Below are 18,216 nucleotides of genomic sequence, written 5' to 3'. Positions count from 1 at the left end.
TCCATCAATGGGCCTTACGGAGAGCTAAACACCATCAGACTACAGTGCTTCCCAGCACAGAGAATCGTCCACTCTGCCAGCTCCCTCAGGCCACAGAGCATCGGAACAGTCCTTCCTGAAGGAGACGTGGCTACTGCCTGGAGATGGTCACATTTAAGGCGCTTCCTGTCATTTTGCATTTTTTCACCTTTCACTCTACTGTATTGGGCTTCACAAGTACTACTGATTTCATTCGCACAAAATAAGCCACGCATTTAAGGCGCTTCCTGTCATTTTGCATTTTTTTCATGTTTCACTCTAGCGTATTGGGCTTCACAAGTACTACTGACTTCATTCACACAAAATAAGCCACTCCCCTAAGCTGATTGCTAGGTTAGAGTCAGTCACACTTCCTTCCCAGTAATTCCCTGTGGTTTATCTCGACAAATGTTTACCTTAATTGACTTAATTTAAATCCCACCTTTTCCCTCATCTCTTTCATTTTACAGGATCAGCCAAAAAATCTTAGAGCGATGTGAGAGAGACACATAGATTGGCTGCCTCCCGCACACACCCCACGTGTCCCTACTGGGGCAGGGATGGAACCTGCATCCCAGGGGCGTGCCCTTGACTGGGAATCCAACTGGAGACCCTGCAGGTTTTTACACCACACCAGCCAGGGCTAGAGTACTCGCATTTTGCATTTTAACACCTCTGGCAGACTCATGTCACAGAGGGCCATGCTGCTCCTCAGTGGTCTCCATAGGTCTACCAAATCGGCTAAAGCAGTGGTCGGCAAACTGCGGCTCTCGAGTCACATGCGGCTCTTTGGCCCCTTGAGTGTGGCTCTTCCTAAGCCTTAGGAGGACCCTAATTAAGTTAATAACAATGTACCTACCTATATAGTTTCAGTTTAAAAATATCGGCTCTCAAAAGAAATTTCAATTGTTGTCCTGTTGATATTTGGCTCTGTTGACTAATGAGTTTGCTGACCACTGAGCTAAAGGATTTGACAGTCAGACCATATCCAAGATGAGCTGTTTAGACTGGAGCTAGCTGTGCCTTCGCTTGTATCTTAGCTGTGTCATTTATGGGTCTGGGCAAATGTCCTTAATCCTCTGGTCCTGTTTCTCCAGCTGAAGAAAGTGGAAATAATTCTACTGTACATCATTGAAGTAAGGACTAAAGGAGGAATCTTCTGTCTGAACACCTAGACCACTGCATTCAACATGGGCATGAATATGTGTTTAATGCTCCATTCTTTCATTAAGGGGCTTCATTATTTCTAGCACTTTGAGGTCTAAAAGAAAGCAGGTTAAAAAGAACACAGGAATCTCCTTTATTGCCTTTTTAATTTGCTAACAAGTCAGCTAAAATACTCTCACAATACAATTTCTAACAAGTGAGTTCTTCCTGGCATGCAGGACTCCTAGGCAACAATTAGATAATGAGATCCTGGCTGCAGACCCGAGTGCCTGTGAGGATGCTGATGGCCAGCACACAATGGCCTTGACTTCCAGGCCTGAAGTTAGCTAAGCAATTAAACAGCAAGGCCTGTGCCTTGACATTTTTTAACATATATTTTTATTGATTTCAGAGAGGAAGGGAAAGGGAGAGAGAGATAGAAACATCAATGATGAGAGAGGATCATTGATCGGCTGACTCCTGCACACTCCACACTGGGGATGGAGCCTGCAACTTGACCGGGAGTCAAACTGTGACCTCCTGGTTCATAGGATGGTTGATACTCAACCACTGAGCCACGCCAGCTGGGTGAATTTTCTGATATGACGATGAATTTACTGAGTTTGTCAGCAGACTATTTTTAATTGAAGGTCAATGACTTTTCAACTACTTTGGGTATCATAATATGGTATTTTTTTAGGACATTCTTTACATATCATTCTCCCGTTACAGTTTTCTACTCAGAAGCTACTCATGTTAAAGAATTGATTTTACAACCCCCCAAAAGGCTAGTAGAAAAATAAAAACTACATCAGTATATGTGTAAGTGTGACTATACACAAACACACACATATGTGTGAGCCTACACAAAAACTATAAAATTATTTAGCTCTGGAAATAATGCAAAAGAGATAATTATGCTACCTTGAAAAAATTAAAAATAAATTCTGCTTCCCAGAAGATATCTAAAAAATATAGCAAGATTTGTTAAATGTGCCTAGGAGTTAGCAAAATTCCTGGTATATAGTAGGCAATCAACCTTGACTAAAAAACTAAAAATAAATGTGTCACAATCTTGCTTGAATTTTGCAAACAGAAAAACTCTGCAAAGAAGAACTACCCAAAATTTCCAAGAAAATAAGTGCAGAACCAGGAATAAAGTTCAGATCAATAAATGTGTAGTTTCTATCATTTTACAAAACGTTACGATGACCCAGGTCATCATCACTGCCCGTATTGAGGAGTGAAGTAACTAAGAGAAATGAAGCCATTTGGCCCAGACTTCCAGCAAGGCCGACTCAGCAGAGAGCGGCGGTGTGCCGTCCAGGAGCGGTTTGTTTTCATCTTCTTCCTTCTCATCTTCCTTCTGCCCTGGCTGCTGCTGTGGAGTTCCTGATGAGATGTTATCCGCAAGGAGATCTTCAGAAGAAACCCTGGCGCTGACTTGCAAGACCCATGGACGGACGGGGTCTCCCACACTGACTAGCAGCTTCACACTAGTTTCCAGACAAGCACGACTGACTATTTCAAGCAGCACCGATGAGAAGCAAGGCTGGGCAGCTTACTGCAGCCGACCCCCAGGACATGTACACTCAGCCCAGTGAAGTCTTTATAAAGTTGCGCTCCCCCCCAGTATGGTATATTCTTAGAAAGTTAAATCCGGTGGCAGGAACAAAATATTGCTCATCAAATAGAATCATACTTGGCAGATAAATACTTGTAGATGTAATTTTAATCTTAGCCTTTGTTTCATACAATAAGGTCATTCACACATTTTAGCAATTTTTAAGCAATATTTAATCATCTGAATGCTTAAGGTCATTCCATTATAACTACATTTCCTTATTTAGTACCCTTTTGGTTTAGATAAATTGGAATGATTTAAGAAATGTTTGTTTTACCCTTAAAAAAATGTTCTGAGACTTTCCACAATTTCATTCAAAAAGATAGAAATCTCCAGACTGTGAAATGTCATAGTCCATTGAACACTCACCTAAACCAGACTTTTTTAACCGTTTTAAGTGCTGACTTGTTTGTTTTCCAGTGGGAGATTTTTGCCCATGTTTCATTTCTTTATCTGAGCTGTCTGCTTCACCATTTTTAGATTCGGATCCTAAAAAAAGGAAATAGTTATTAGGTCATTATCTTCCTCTTGCTGTCCTTGGAAAGAAACATCTCAAATTGTCTTAAAAAGCTGTAGATATAATCTCCTTTTCTAGGAGTTAATTCACTACCTTGGGCCACAATCTGATTCCTTTACTGGCTACAAAGAGAAAGCCCAATAAATCAATCACACAGAACAAAAAGCAAGAACAGATGGCCTAATAGTGGAGTCAAAAACACGTTCGCTGATCTGACAGCTTATAAAGGAAACACTGAGATCTTTTGTAAAAATACTCCAGTAAGCTCCAACAATATTATATCACTTAGAGACGATGCAAGACAGGAAGCTGAAGCAAGAAGAGAAGCTGAGAGAGAGAGAGAGAGAGAGAGAGAGAGAGAGAGAGAGAGATCGTACCTTTATAAATAACTTTACGCAGAAAACGCAGCCATCGGTATATCACAAACAGAATGGCACATCGCTGATGAAGTGACAGGAGGTAAATTAGAAAAGGTCAGGGCTGCACTGAGGTGGGAAGGATGTGGCCAGAACACAAAACCTAATCAAGGATGCCCGGTGTTGCAACCGAGGACCGCAAAACAATGCACACCCCCCGAACTGCTGCTGCGGGCAGTGCCATCAGCGTGCGATCCACCATTAAAGTTCCACGTCCACACAGAAAGAGCAAACACCCCTCCTAGAAGTGCCATTTCTTATCCCTACTGACGTGAGCACAGGAAGTCCTTTGCTGATGAGTGAGCTGGTACCTTTGTTTAAGGAGCAAAACACTGTGTTTTTCAATCACTGAAAGAGTCAAAAGGATAGAAACATTGGGCCACAATCTGAATTAACTCCTTAGAAACTTTAAACAAAACCTCTAGTGAAACCATTGCTCAGTTGCGGAGAGAATTCCTGGCATCTCCCTTCAGCGAGGAAGTCTCCCCAGCGGGAGCCTGGCCCGCGGACCCGTTCGGCTCTTTACCTGATGGCGAATCTGACTGCTCGTCAGACACCTTCAGGGGTGTCAGCACCACGCGGGGGACAGTCTTGTTGACCATCACTGAGACTCCATTTCTTCTCTTCTGCTGCTGCCTCAGAGCCTACGAGACATGACAATCAAGTAGAACATAAAAATATAGCCCCAACGGTTTCTCGTGATTGAATTAAATGATCCATCTGCCCATTAGATAGAGCCTTTTATGAGACTTAAATGCCCAGAGCTACTCATTTGTCAGGCTTCGCAATAGCCACCTTCAGGTCATTTTCCCCCCAAACCCACAATCGGCCTTTGGCCAAGGCTGTCACCCCGAGACCCTCTCGGGTATCATTCAGAAAACAGAGCCCACAAAAGCCGGCTCCCCCTTCACCGCAGGGCCGGAAAGCCCATGGGAGGTGAAGCCATGATGCCCAAGTAACATACATGTCAAAGGCATGTGTCCAGACCGGGATGGAAAGCTCCGCGTCTGGGCGTCCCTGGCAGGTGCGCCCTCCGCGCTGCTCAGCCAGTCATGGTGACAGAGTGTCATCAGTATGTACAGCGGTTGGGGACACAGTATTGATGCGCTCGCTCAGCCGCGGGCAGCGCCGCACAGAACCGCGGGACATGGCAGGAATCGTTTATTTCTGCGAAGGGAATCAGTCCTCATCCTGGGAACCTGGCAGCGCGTGGCTCTGTTGCTGGCTTGACTTTGGGCATTAACCTTCAGGACACGAGCCTGACGGCCTCTGGCAGATCCCGGAGAAAAATAAACCGAGACGAGAATCAATCTCTGCAAATGGGAGTGTTGCGTGATTCATAAATGAATCAGCCACGGTGCCGATGATGAAATAAAAGACATTTGAAAGTTCTGAGAGACAGCTTATCTAGCTGATGGATTTACGCCGAAAATTACCTGTAATAAAAAGGGTCTCAAGCACACAAAACCGAAGACACATTGAATTCACACTTACAGGAAAGCTAAGACTCCTCAGCAAGGTTCAAAGGCTGGCCCCAGACAGGCTCAGACCTTTTTATTCCTGGTTCCTGTGTAATTTCTTCCAATTTTCTAACATCTCAGTTACTTGATTAATGTTCTTCGACCAACAGCTGTCACGGGCTGCTGAAACATTGCACTGACTATATATTCCCTCGCTGTCAGAAACGATGCCATTCTATTTGCAGAGTCGTAGCTGAATGTCCAACTTGTTGATCGCAAGATTTAGCAATCCAATCATTACAGATGTGAAAAAGTAAATGCCATGTAAATGAGAGGAGGCATAGTCAGATTATATTTATAACCAACTGGGAAAGTGAATGGGTTGAGAAATCTATTACAAACTAGAGGCCTGGTGCACAGACTCATGCACCGGTGGGGTCCCTTGGCCTGGCCAGCGGGGATCAGTGGACCTCTGCACCACTGCAGCCTGGGCTTACCTGCCAGCTCAATGGGCTCCAGCCTGCTGTCTGCACTGATCTCACACAGCACAAAGTAGTGCAGGCGGCCAGGGAGGAGCCCGAGCCCAGGTTAGGCACCGTGCCCCTCTCACTAATCCCGGCCCGGCTGCGACTACTGCTCCTGCCGCCAGGGCACACAAGGGGAGGGTCCATGGGAGAGATTCACGCCACTGCAGCTGCGCTCACCAGCTGTGAGCCCGGTGTCTGTCAGCTGAGCAGTGCTCCCGCTGTGGGAGCCCACTGACCACCAGGGGGAAGCTCCTGCACTGAGTGTCTGCCCCCTGGAGGTGAGTGCGCATCATAGCTACCAGCTGGTCATCCGGTCGCTTAGGCTTTTATATATATAGATGATTCTGTTGCTAATGATGACACAAGTCATCTTCCCTTCTTAGATGTACTAAGCTTTTATAAAGAACCAGGTACTGTGTGGGGAAAAGAGACACAAAAATGAATAAGATGCCATCCTCCTCATCATTTTCTAGCTCTCAATAATACACATATATATTTCTTACTTAAAATATTTTTTATTGATTTTGGAGAGGAAAGGAGAAGGAGAGAGAGAGAAACATCAATTATGAGAGAATCACTGATTGGCTTCCTCCTGCACCACCCCCCCGAGAATTGAGCCCACAACTTTGGCATGTACCCTGACTGGGAATCAAATCATGACCTCCTGGTTCATAGGTTGATGCTCAACCACTGAACCATGGCGGCAAGGGGTCTCAGTAATATATTTAATGAGAGCACATGTGCTATAAAATATTTAAGACATTTGCTCTCTTTCATCAAGGTGTATACATAACTCTCTCTAGCCTTATGTACGAACACAAAGCAATTTATGGACATTAAACCATCAATCCAATAAAAAAAAAACAGAATGAGGCAACACAGTGCTCTCCATTACAATTCAGTCCATCTTTGCCCACTATGTAAGACACCCACAAAACAATAAAATCTACAAAGAGTGACAGGTTTTTAGGAGGCTCTACATCATAGATTTAAACTATTTCCCTTGGCAGTTCAAATAGGCATTTAAAAAATATTCATTTGATGTCAGGTGTATTTTGGAAAATATTGGTTGGAAAAAAAAAAGAGAGATAAAATACAAAGAGGCCCATCAGCCTGAATCATAAAGTCAAAGATGGCCTGCCTTTTCACAGCATCTGGTGGTAATAATTAAAATAATAAAAATTCCACCCTCAATTTTTAGAGCTGAGAAGACTCTATTATAGGAAAATTAGTAGTTGGATCAGAAGAAACCATGACAGCAATAATAGTATAAAAACAATGAAAACCCTTAGCTTCCCTGGCCGGTAAGCTCAGTGGCTAGAGCGTTGGTGTGTGCACTGAAGGGTCTCAGGTTTTGGTTCAATTCCAGGTCAAGGGCACGGCACATACCTGGGGTGCAGGTCTGCTATCCAGCCCCAGTCAGAGTTTCTCTCACATTGATGTTTCTCTCCATCCCTTCCCCCCCTCATAAAAAATAAGTGGAAAAAAATATGCTTGGGTGCAAATTGACCAAAAATAAAACATTTTTTTAAACCAAACCTACACCTATTTTTAATTTTAAAGAGTCACGGTGGAACCAGGTAGGGATAAAATAATGCTAATCAATATTGTGGTTATTTCAATGATTTTCTTTCTGAACATGTATTTCCTACTCAGAAATTTAAACAATATTTCTTAATATAACATTTTAGAAAAATATATTTTTATTTATTTCAGAGGGGAAGGGGTGTGAGAGAAAGCTAGAAACATCAATGATGAGAGAGAATCATTGATCGACTGCCTCCTGAACAGCCCCCACTGGCTATCAAGCCCGCAACCTGGGCATGTGCCCTGACTGGGAATCGAACCATGACCTCCTCATCCATAGGTCAACGTTCAATCGCAGAGCCACGCTGGCCAGGCCATAATATAACGGCATGTGAAATACTGATATGCAACACTCTGTGCCTGTAGGTGACTAAGTGCCCAACAGAAAAAGGACTGTTTTAAGTGTATGGAAAATATGCATACTTTTTAGTTTTACCTCTAAAACACGAGCATTATGTTGGACCCCGATTAACTTTTCTAGGGGCAAATAAGCAACAATTGGGGAGTGTGTCACAGTGGACAGCAGGCTCCCAGGTAAACTGAGGGGCACCTGGGCTCAGCTACAGGAAGGGGCATCCTGACCACATTCACGAGATCCGCCTCATCGTAGGCTGAGCGGTGCTGGGCTCATGGAAGAGTCCAGTTCCCTTCCCAGCAAGTGGGGTTTATTGGACTAGGACACTGAGGACTCCTCCATGCATGTCGGTGTGGAATGATAGGGGAAGCAATGCGGACCCCAATGAGATGTTCAGGATAGTCTGGGCTGGCTCCGACCAGAGAACTCTGACACTGGTCATGTCCACAAGGCAGGCCGTGTAGTGAATCCGGCCTCACATTATTGTACATATTAATATGTGTCTTACATTGCCGGTCTCTTGGACAGATCTTGCAAGTGAAGAAGCTAGCTAGTCATGGTTTTGGTTTTCTCTGTGTGTGTGTGTTTTGGGGTGTGGGGAGTTATATAACCATATTTCTGCAACTCACACATAGAGGCTGCTTGTATCCTCACAATTCCTTGAAAAAATGTGCAGTGCTGTTTGGACCACACCGCCTGGGGTGGCTGAAGTGAGTGGGGATACACACCCCACCGGAGGGGGCAGCACCTGCTCAGGAGAACCAACACAACTGGACTTTCAGGATGTTTAGGTGAGTTTTCCTGTTTTGAACAATGTGCCAGACAAAACAGAGATGGTTCTGAGCCTGGGTCAGCCTGAGGGCACCAATCTTTGATACCATTAACAGTGCTCCTCACCTCACCCAATGAGTCTGGCCATGCCCAAGGGAGGTAGGAACCCCCCTCCCGGTCGAGGACGGGCTGCTGCAGAGCCCTGGCGATGACTGTGGGGTGTGGTGGTTAAGACTGTGGATGCCATGCCTGGCTGGCGTGACTCAGTGGTTGAGTGTCGGCCTATGTACCAGGAGATCATGGCTCAACTCCTGGCCAGGGCACATGCTGGGTTTGCAGGTTCAATCCCTATTATGGCACATGCAGGATGCAGCCAATCAGTGATTCTCTCTCATCAGTGATATTTCTCTCTCTCCCTTCCTCTCTGATATCAATAAAAATATATTTTTAAAAAAGATTGTGGGGTGCGGTGGTTAATGGCGAGGTGTAGAGTCAGAGAAAGAGTGCGCAAGCAGAGCAATGCTGAGTGAATTACCTGGTACATGTCCGTGTGAAACAGACACAGAGCCGCTAAAATGTATAAACAGGAAATGCACAGAGCTGTTCGCATTCAGGCTGTTTGTATACAGGCTGTTTGCATTCAGGCTGTTTGTATAAAGGCTGTTTGCATTCAGGCTGTTTTTATAAAGGCTGTTTGCCTTCAGGCTGTTTTATTCAGGCTATTTGTTTTCAGGCTGTTTGCATTCAGGCTGTTTTTATAAAGGCTGTTTGCCTTCAGGCTGTTTTATTCAGGCTATTTGTTTTCAGGCTGTTTGCATTCAGGCTGTTTTTATAAAGGCTGTTTGCCTTCAGGCTGTTTTATTCAGGCTATTTGTTTTCAGGCTGTTTGCATTCAGGCTGTTTTTATAAAGGCTGTTTGCCTTCAGGCTGTTTTATTCAGGCTATTTGTTTTCAGGCTGTTTGCATTCAGGCTGTTTTTATAAAGGCTGTTTGCCTTCAGGCTGTTTTATTCAGGCTATTTGTTTTCAGGCTGTTTGCATTCAGGCTGTTTTTATAAAGGCTGTTTGCCTTCAGGCTGTTTTATTCAGGCTATTTGTTTTCAGGCTGTTTGCATTCAGGCTGTTTTTATAAAGGCTGTTTGCCTTCAGGCTGTTTTATTCAGGCTATTTGTTTTCAGGCTGTTTGCATTCAGGCTGTTTTTATAAAGGCTGTTTGCCTTCAGGCTGTTTTATTCAGGCTATTTGTTTTCAGGCTGTTTGCATTCAGGCTGTTTTTATAAAGGCTGTTTGCCTTCAGGCTGTTTTATTCAGGCTATTTGTTTTCAGGCTGTTTGCATTCAGGCTGTTTTTATAAAGGCTGTTTGCCTTCAGGCTGTTTTATTCAGGCTATTTGTTTTCAGGCTGTTTGCATTCAGGCTGTTTTTATAAAGGCTGTTTGCCTTCAGGCTGTTTTATTCAGGCTATTTGTTTTCAGGCTGTTTGCATTCAGGCTGTTTTTATAAAGGCTGTTTGCCTTCAGGCTGTTTTATTCAGGCTATTTGTTTTCAGGCTGTTTGCATTCAGGCTGTTTTTATAAAGGCTGTTTGCCTTCAGGCTGTTTTATTCAGGCTATTTGTTTTCAGGCTGTTTGCATTCAGGCTGTTTTTATAAAGGCTGTTTGCCTTCAGGCTGTTTTATTCAGGCTATTTGTTTTCAGGCTGTTTGCATTCAGGCTGTTTTTATAAAGGCTGTTTGCCTTCAGGCTGTTTTATTCAGGCTATTTGTTTTCAGGCTGTTTGCATTCAGGCTGTTTTTATAAAGGCTGTTTGCCTTCAGGCTGTTTTATTCAGGCTATTTGTTTTCAGGCTGTTTGCATTCAGGCTGTTTTTATAAAGGCTGTTTGCCTTCAGGCTGTTTTATTCAGGCTATTTGTTTTCAGGCTGTTTGCATTCAGGCTGTTTTTATAAAGGCTGTTTGCCTTCAGGCTGTTTTATTCAGGCTATTTGTTTTCAGGCTGTTTGCATTCAGGCTGTTTTTATAAAGGCTGTTTGCCTTCAGGCTGTTTTATTCAGGCTATTTGTTTTCAGGCTGTTTGCATTCAGGCTGTTTTTATAAAGGCTGTTTGCCTTCAGGCTGTTTTATTCAGGCTATTTGTTTTCAGGCTGTTTGCATTCAGGCTGTTTTTATAAAGGCTGTTTGCCTTCAGGCTGTTTTATTCAGGCTATTTGTTTTCAGGCTGTTTGCATTCAGGCTGTTTTTATAAAGGCTGTTTGCCTTCAGGCTGTTTTATTCAGGCTATTTGTTTTCAGGCTGTTTGCATTCAGGCTGTTTTTATAAAGGCTGTTTGCCTTCAGGCTGTTTTATTCAGGCTATTTGTTTTCAGGCTGTTTGCATTCAGGCTGTTTTTATAAAGGCTGTTTGCCTTCAGGCTGTTTTATTCAGGCTATTTGTTTTCAGGCTGTTTGCATTCAGGCTGTTTTTATAAAGGCTGTTTGCCTTCAGGCTGTTTTATTCAGGCTATTTGTTTTCAGGCTGTTTGCATTCAGGCTGTTTTTATAAAGGCTGTTTGCCTTCAGGCTGTTTTATTCAGGCTATTTGTTTTCAGGCTGTTTGCATTCAGGCTGTTTTTATAAAGGCTGTTTGCCTTCAGGCTGTTTTATTCAGGCTATTTGTTTTCAGGCTGTTTGCATTCAGGCTGTTTTTATAAAGGCTGTTTGCCTTCAGGCTGTTTTATTCAGGCTATTTGTTTTCAGGCTGTTTGCATTCAGGCTGTTTTTATAAAGGCTGTTTGCCTTCAGGCTGTTTTATTCAGGCTATTTGTTTTCAGGCTGTTTGCATTCAGGCTGTTTTTATAAAGGCTGTTTGCCTTCAGGCTGTTTTATTCAGGCTATTTGTTTTCAGGCTGTTTGCATTCAGGCTGTTTTTATAAAGGCTGTTTGCATTCAGGCTGTTTTATTCAGGCTATTTGTTTTCAGGCTGTTTGCATTCAGGCTGTTTTTATAAAGGCTGTTTGCATTCAGGCTGTTTTATTTAGGCTATTTGTTTTCAGGCTGTTTGCATTTAGGCTGTTGTATTCAGGCTGTTTGTATTGAGGCTGTTTGCATACAGGCTGCAGGGGCAGTCAGAAGCCACTGCCTTCTCTCAGTAGGGCCTCTGCACCTCTCTTCACAGCAGGTGCCTTTGTATCCCACTGTCCTCAACTTTGAGCTTTAGCTACATTTCCCAGAACAAAAGTTTCTATTTTATATTATTACAAATATAATAGAAGTTAAATGCAATTTAACTTGTAATCATCTAAGTTTAGGTATCCCACAGCCTGGAAATCCATGTAATAGATTAAGAAAGTAGGATGAGGAAGGTCACTTTAGTGGGTCCTAGAAGGTTAGCTCCTCACGGGGTGCCATGAAGGGGAAATATTTTAGCGGTGGCGACAACTTGGGGCTGCGATGCAGGCTTTTTCTATTCCACACCAAGGGTCTCAGTTAGCCCCGGGAGGCTGCTGGTCCACCTACATACCCTTCTATTTGACACACATGCTACTTATCATATTAGTCTAGATGCATTTTAGAGATGATATCCCCAGGCACCCCTAACTACCCAAGCCTGAGCTCTCCACTGACATGCTAATGAAGAGCTTATTTAACAACTTTAAATCCTGCCATTTCAAACCCAGAAAGAAGCAGCATCAAAACCTAAATAAACAAGCAGATGGCAAGCGTCAGTGCAGTCTGCCATGCTGCCCACATGTAAATGTTCTCATGCCCAGACTACAGAGTCTCTTGGACGTGCCAAGTCAAATGCTTTCAGGTACTCGTCCATATGAGAGACATTTACAGGCCACAACTTGGAAATAAACGCACTATTTCAAGGACACATAACAGAGCTCAGCCAGTCTAGGGAAAGGAAAGATCCCACCAGACATTAGTTACAGTTTTAGATCGATGTGGAAAGAAACCAGAAGGTGCTGACTCCGCATGCTTTTCTCTAGAGGCGCACCCCAATGTTCTCTTATAACAAGAGACAATACAGATGATGCAGAACTGTATACCTGAACCCGCATAGTTTTATTAATCAATGTCACCTCCAAGAAGTTCAATTGAAAAAAGAGACATGAAACCCTTTAGATCAAGCATGTCAAACTCAAAGGCTAACACAAGCCAAATAAATGAGGCATATGGCCCGTGGGCCGTGAGTTTGACATGCTTGCTTTAGATAAACATTTAAATTGGTAAACAGAAAGCCTGTCAGATAACTATGCAAACATGACACAGTTCTCATTTCCCCTCGAATGAAAAATAAAACCTAAAGCCAGAGGCTCTTGTATTAGCTTGGATTTGCATAAACAAGTAACGCCTGCTTTATTTTAGTTGAAAAACAACACCGACAATGTAACTTAAGAATGCTCTGAATGTAATAAGCCCTTCCCTGAAAATCACTGCAGACACACACACACATACACACAAACAGCCGGCTGTGTCAGGCACCAACAACCTGCATTGTTGCTAGTGTGCTAAACGTCAGAAACTGCCATCAGGCAACATAGCCTTTGGAATTTCGCAGTATTGGTCAAATACAGAAAGCTAAAGCAAAATGCCAAGAATATATCTGCTTTGGGGTGTGAAGAGGGAAACCGAATGTGCAACTTTATGAATAAATCCTAGACCCTGAATAAATAATGCCGGAAGCCAAACCTGGGGGAGCCACCAGGTTACCGCCCATAGCAGACCTCATCCTCCTTCAAGCTTTCCTTTGATTCTGTTTATAAACTTCCAAAGCTTAATCTTTCTTCATTACCCTTTCTTCATTATTCATGCGATTACACCCAACATGCGATGCTAACGAACATTTCCATGATGAGGAAGCAGAAGGGTCCCAAGTATTTAGGAACAGGGAGAATGATTGATGTCAGTAGCCAAGGGGTATATGGCTCTGTAAGTACCAGCCTATAGATACACGGCCGTCCACAGTACTGCCCAATAAAAACCCGCCGTCCACAGTACTGCCCAGTAAAAACCCACCCTCCACAGCTACAAGCTTCAGACTGGGGTGGCAGCTTGGGCTCAGGACTAGGAACTCTATCTGGCTTATTTTGTGGGGATATTTGCATTACATTATTATGATTCACTTACATTTATGAATATAAAGCTACTGGATTTTGGTGGTGGTGTTTTTCCCACCTACTTCTAAAAGTCTGCACTGGCCAAAGTAGACTTGAACTACCAAAGTCCTACTGTCTCAGAATATAGTTCTAGTAAAATGATAAGAGCTAATATATTTGAGTGCCTACCACTAATATATGCTGATACTAAACATAAGCAGTCTGTATTTGAAAATACTATTACTTTTTTAATATGCCTTTATTAATTTGTAGAGAGAGAGAGGAAGGGAGAAGGATAGAGAGATAGAAACATTGATGAGGAAGGAACATCATCCATCAGCTGTCTCCTGCAAGCCCCCACTGGGGATCGAGCCTGCAACCCGGGCATGTGCCGTGACCTGGAATCAAACTGATGACCTCCTGGTTCCTGGGTCAACGCTCAACCTCTGAGGTACACCGGCTGGGCCAGAAATAATATTCTTAATGACTATACCATTTTCCTTTCCTTTCACTCACAAATATTCAAGAATGTCAATTTTCTTGAATACTGTAAAAAATTATTCTATTTTAGTATATACCATACTAGGAGCCCAGCACGTGATTCGAAAGCGAAATCACGCAGCGCCACCCACCCTCTGGTCTGGCCCTGCCTCACTCCCCAGGCCCCGCAGCAGCCATGGCCGCTGGCAGTCTGGCCCTGCCTCCCTCTCTGGCCCTCTCTGGACGCTGCTGATCAGGCCCTCCCGCAGCGCAGGCATGTGGAGGCCCCTGCTGCTCTGCCCCCAACTCTGCGCAAGGAACCTCCTCCTGTCCGGTTGACCCATTACAGCGCCGCTGGCAGTCTGGCCCTGCCTCCCTCTCTGGACCTTGAATCAGCCAAGGCCGCTGCTGATCAGGCCCTCCCAGCGCAGGCATGCGGAGGCCCCTGCTGCTCTGCCCCCGACTCTGAGCAAGAAACCTCCTCCTGTCCGGTTGACCCATTAAGGCGTCCCAGTTAATTAGCATATTTCTCTATTTTATATATATATACATATAGATAGATAGATAGATAGATAGATAGATAGATAGATAGATAGATGGATGCCAAAAGGCAGTATGCATTAAGGGGGCAGTATCTGAAACGATGATTCTGGGCTGAAATGTCATCACCAAAATTTACTCACTGGACGATCTTAGGCAAGTTACCTAACGTCTCTGGACCTTAGTTTCCTCATTTGAAAAATGGGGATGCCGGTCCCTGCTTTTAAGGACTTGCATGAGGATTGAACGGCACAGTGCATGTGAAATGCAAAGCACAGTGTCTAGGATTCAGAAAAGTAAATGCTGGCTGATGCGATTATGAGGGTCGTTCAGCTGGCTCTACATTCATGAAATGATGACTTGTGCATGTAAATATATACACAAAACATACAATCGCAAACACAGAACACAAATATTGGATATCTAGGGACATATAACATATACACTTACACCACTTCTCTAGGGCCAGTCAACTCTCCAAAAGAAAGGTGAGCTGCGTACACGCTGAGCTGCTACAATTTACAAAGCCTCGTGTTCAGTCAACTTGTGAAATGTTGCCTGAAGAAACTCAGCAATTACAGGGAATCTGGGCAACATTCTGCAAGAACAGCTTTTCTTCTAAATGTATTTCCGATAGGAATTTGATTATTAATCAAACATTAGCATAGCTGTTATACAGCGGGCCGTATTCCCTGGTGACTCATTTGTTACTTGGTTATACAATAGGTCATTTTAAGACCTGGATAAATAGCTCTTTCTGGACATTCAGAAGTTTTCAAAATAGATTTTCTTAAGACAAGGCTTAGAGCCTGAGCAAGCAAGTGCCACTTCCCATGAACACGTGCTCTGTAATAAAATAACACAAGAAACCACTAACTCAGAGCTGTGCGATATTTGAGTCATTGTAAAAAAATGTTCAGATGATACGAAACCGAAATGAAGGGAGTGAAAGGCAATGAGACCTGACAATGCAGAGATGTGAGTTCTCGTGTCTCCATTCACACACAGGAAGGCTTCGTGGGGTGCACATTTTCTAAATCACCGCTCCTCGGAAGCATGAGTTTCATTTACGATCACATCTATGTTTCTTAAATGCTACGATTACCAGCACCCAGTTTTGTGTCTTTTGCTCTGTCCTGGTCAGCATTTTATTACCTGAATAAGCCCTTCCTAGGTTTCCCTACCATCACCCACCCTTTATTTCAGCCTCATCACAAGGAACCTCAACATTAAATTCAACTTTGTTCTCTGGCGTCTAAACCGTTTCCCAAGAGCAAGGATATAACTGGCAAGGTTATTTGACCTATGTTACTACCCTCGATATAATCCCAACGAATGGAAATACTTCAAATTTCAATAATCCATATAGAATAAAAGGTAATATAATCCAGTACCACAGTATTAAGTTGCTTTGTTTGAAGTAGAGGAAAAGTAGGTGGAGACAGTCTAAACCTAGGAGATTGGATGTGAATATAAGAAGCTCCACAGATTGACTGAACTTTTAAAGAAATGATTGATGGAGCTTTTAAAGAAATGCTGAACTTTATTTACAAGCATGGTGTCCCTTTGTTGTCATAAATACTGTATCCCTAGAATGACACCAGACTTGGTAAGGGTCAGCAAGAGGTGAGGTGGAAGAGGGCGTCATTCAAGGATCCAAATAAAAATGTCGGCGTAAAGTCGTCACCCAGGGGAAAACCAGGAATTCAGGGTTAAGCGTGTGAGCCTTCCGCTCATTCACATCGTTAGGATGAGCGTCGCACAGGGTCCCCATCTAACCACAGCATCCTTCCTTCCCCTCCCTGCACAGTGGAGCAGGGCGGTGTGGCCGCTGTGGCTGACACCCCCTGAGCGATTACTGTGGCCGGACACTCACTTGACCACGTGCTGCCAGTGTACCACCTCCTCAGTCCTCAGATCATCCCCATTTTCTAGAAATAGAATTTGAGAGGCGGAGAATACAAGCGGCTTGCCCAGAGTCACACAGAGAGTAGCAAAAATTGAAACCAGGGTATGTCAGAGGTCAGAGTTCAACCTTGTAGCCATCACCTCTCACCACTATCTCTGGACAAGGACACACAGGTCAATCTGCTGATGTGATACCAGGACAATATGCCAAGGTAGCTCCATTCAGCACCAAACCATGCTCACTGAAGACACATATTCTATATGCGAGCAAGCCACAATTACTGTTTTCCTCATTTGTAACTTAATGCATCTCAGTAATGAGAAGGAAACTATCTGTGGCTTTTTAAATATATATTTTCATTGATTTCAGAGAGGAAGGGAGAGGGAGAGAGAGAAACATCAGTGATAAGAGAGAATCATTGATCCGCTGCCTCCCGCATGGCCCCCACTGGGGATGGAGCCCACCATGTGGGCATGTGCCCTGACCAGGAAATCGAACCGTGACCTTCTGGTTCACAGGTTGATGCTCAATCACTGAGCCACGCCCAGCCGGCCTCTGTTTATTGTTGATGTCAATTTTCAGATAAACATGAGACAATACACAGAGATGCTATTTTCAAAACATGCAATGTATTGATGAACCCAACATGCTTACTATGAATCACACCCACAAAAGCCTTCATACAAGTTTTTATGTTTCCAGGCACATTTTCCCTCTTCTCTTTGACATCAAAGTGCTCAAACAAGCCTCCCGCAGCTTTGGGCCGAGATTGAATGACTGCACTCAACACGATGGAAGGGGTTGGATTCGGGGATGTGTATTGCCTGCTGGCTGCTATGTTCTTATTTATTTTACTTTCTCCACAGAAGACGCGTGGCCTTCCGTGGGCAGCAGCACGGGATGGGGGCCCGAGGCCGCCGGCTCACCTGCTTCAGAGCCTTCTTGGTGTGTTGCTGGAAGGAAGACACCAGCTTGCTGGGCGCGGCCATGTTAGGAAGGCTGGGATCCCGAGTGCAAGAGGCTTCGTCGGGCACCTGCTTGGCACAAACTGGAAACACACAGAGAGAAGGGCATTACTAATTTGAACTCCTTTTCTTTTATATCCACTGTCATTAACTGGGAGCTTTTCTCCAGCTGAACACGGATTCCTAAAATAACGCAAAAGAACGCAGTGCAAAGGAGAGCCGCTTCCTTTGAAACAAGGGATCATTTAATAGCTGTGAGGCCACAGTCCCCCTTCCGGGCCTCCGTTTTCTGACCCCCTGACTGATGATGATCCCCAGGTCACAGGGCCCTTGTATGGACACAAAAAGGAACACAACGTCTCCCTCAAGAGTCGGGGTCAGTAGAGACTTGGCAGTTCTGAGCATGGAGACGAGGCCACGCGCAGTACTGTGAAGAAACAATCCAAATTAATGGAAGTGCGTTAAATCCATCAACCTTGGAGGCCGTGTAATTCCTCCATCCCTCCTTCGACAGAGTCCCTGGCCTCCTGCGGCAAGTGCATCCCTCCTCGGGGCCAAGTCACGTGGCATGAGAAGGAAAAATGAAATCCAACGTGCCAGCTGTCAAGTGAAGATGATGATTTCCAAGAACACGGAGCCCTGGGCAGAGGGAACAGGACTGGCCGTTTGTCCCCGAGTCGAGCTTCCCTGGTGCTCACTCTCCAGACCGCTCCTTAGGAAAGACTGCTTTTCAGAAAAACCACTGCCTGGCTGGCACGGCTGACCCACGGGCCACACTCCCCACCTGCCCTCTGAAACCTGGAGAGCTGGAGCACGTCTTCCTGT

At 44.3% G+C, this 18,216-nt stretch overlaps 1 protein-coding gene across 1 annotated transcript in view; it reads right to left on the bottom strand.

Moving 5' to 3' along the window:
* ASXL3 (additional sex combs like 3, transcriptional regulator) overlaps window positions 1-18,216 on the bottom strand; it is a 147,003-nt gene that overhangs the window by 69,224 nt on the left and 59,563 nt on the right. Inside the window, exons 6-8 of the mRNA XM_015565694.1 lie at window positions 17,353-17,474; window positions 4,248-4,365; window positions 3,158-3,277 (exon numbers count right to left, since the gene is read on the bottom strand). Of these exons, the coding sequence (XP_015421180.1) occupies window positions 3,158-3,277; window positions 4,248-4,365; window positions 17,353-17,474 (360 nt within the window). The remainder of the gene's footprint in view (window positions 1-3,157; window positions 3,278-4,247; window positions 4,366-17,352; window positions 17,475-18,216) is intronic.

The sequence above is a fragment of the Myotis davidii genome, unplaced genomic scaffold (assembly GCF_000327345.1).
Source record: "Myotis davidii unplaced genomic scaffold, ASM32734v1 scaffold520, whole genome shotgun sequence".
NCBI lineage: Eukaryota > Metazoa > Chordata > Mammalia > Chiroptera > Vespertilionidae > Myotis > Myotis davidii.
The sequence above is the reverse complement of the archived record's forward strand: the minus strand, read 5'-3'. Positions and strand labels throughout refer to the sequence as shown.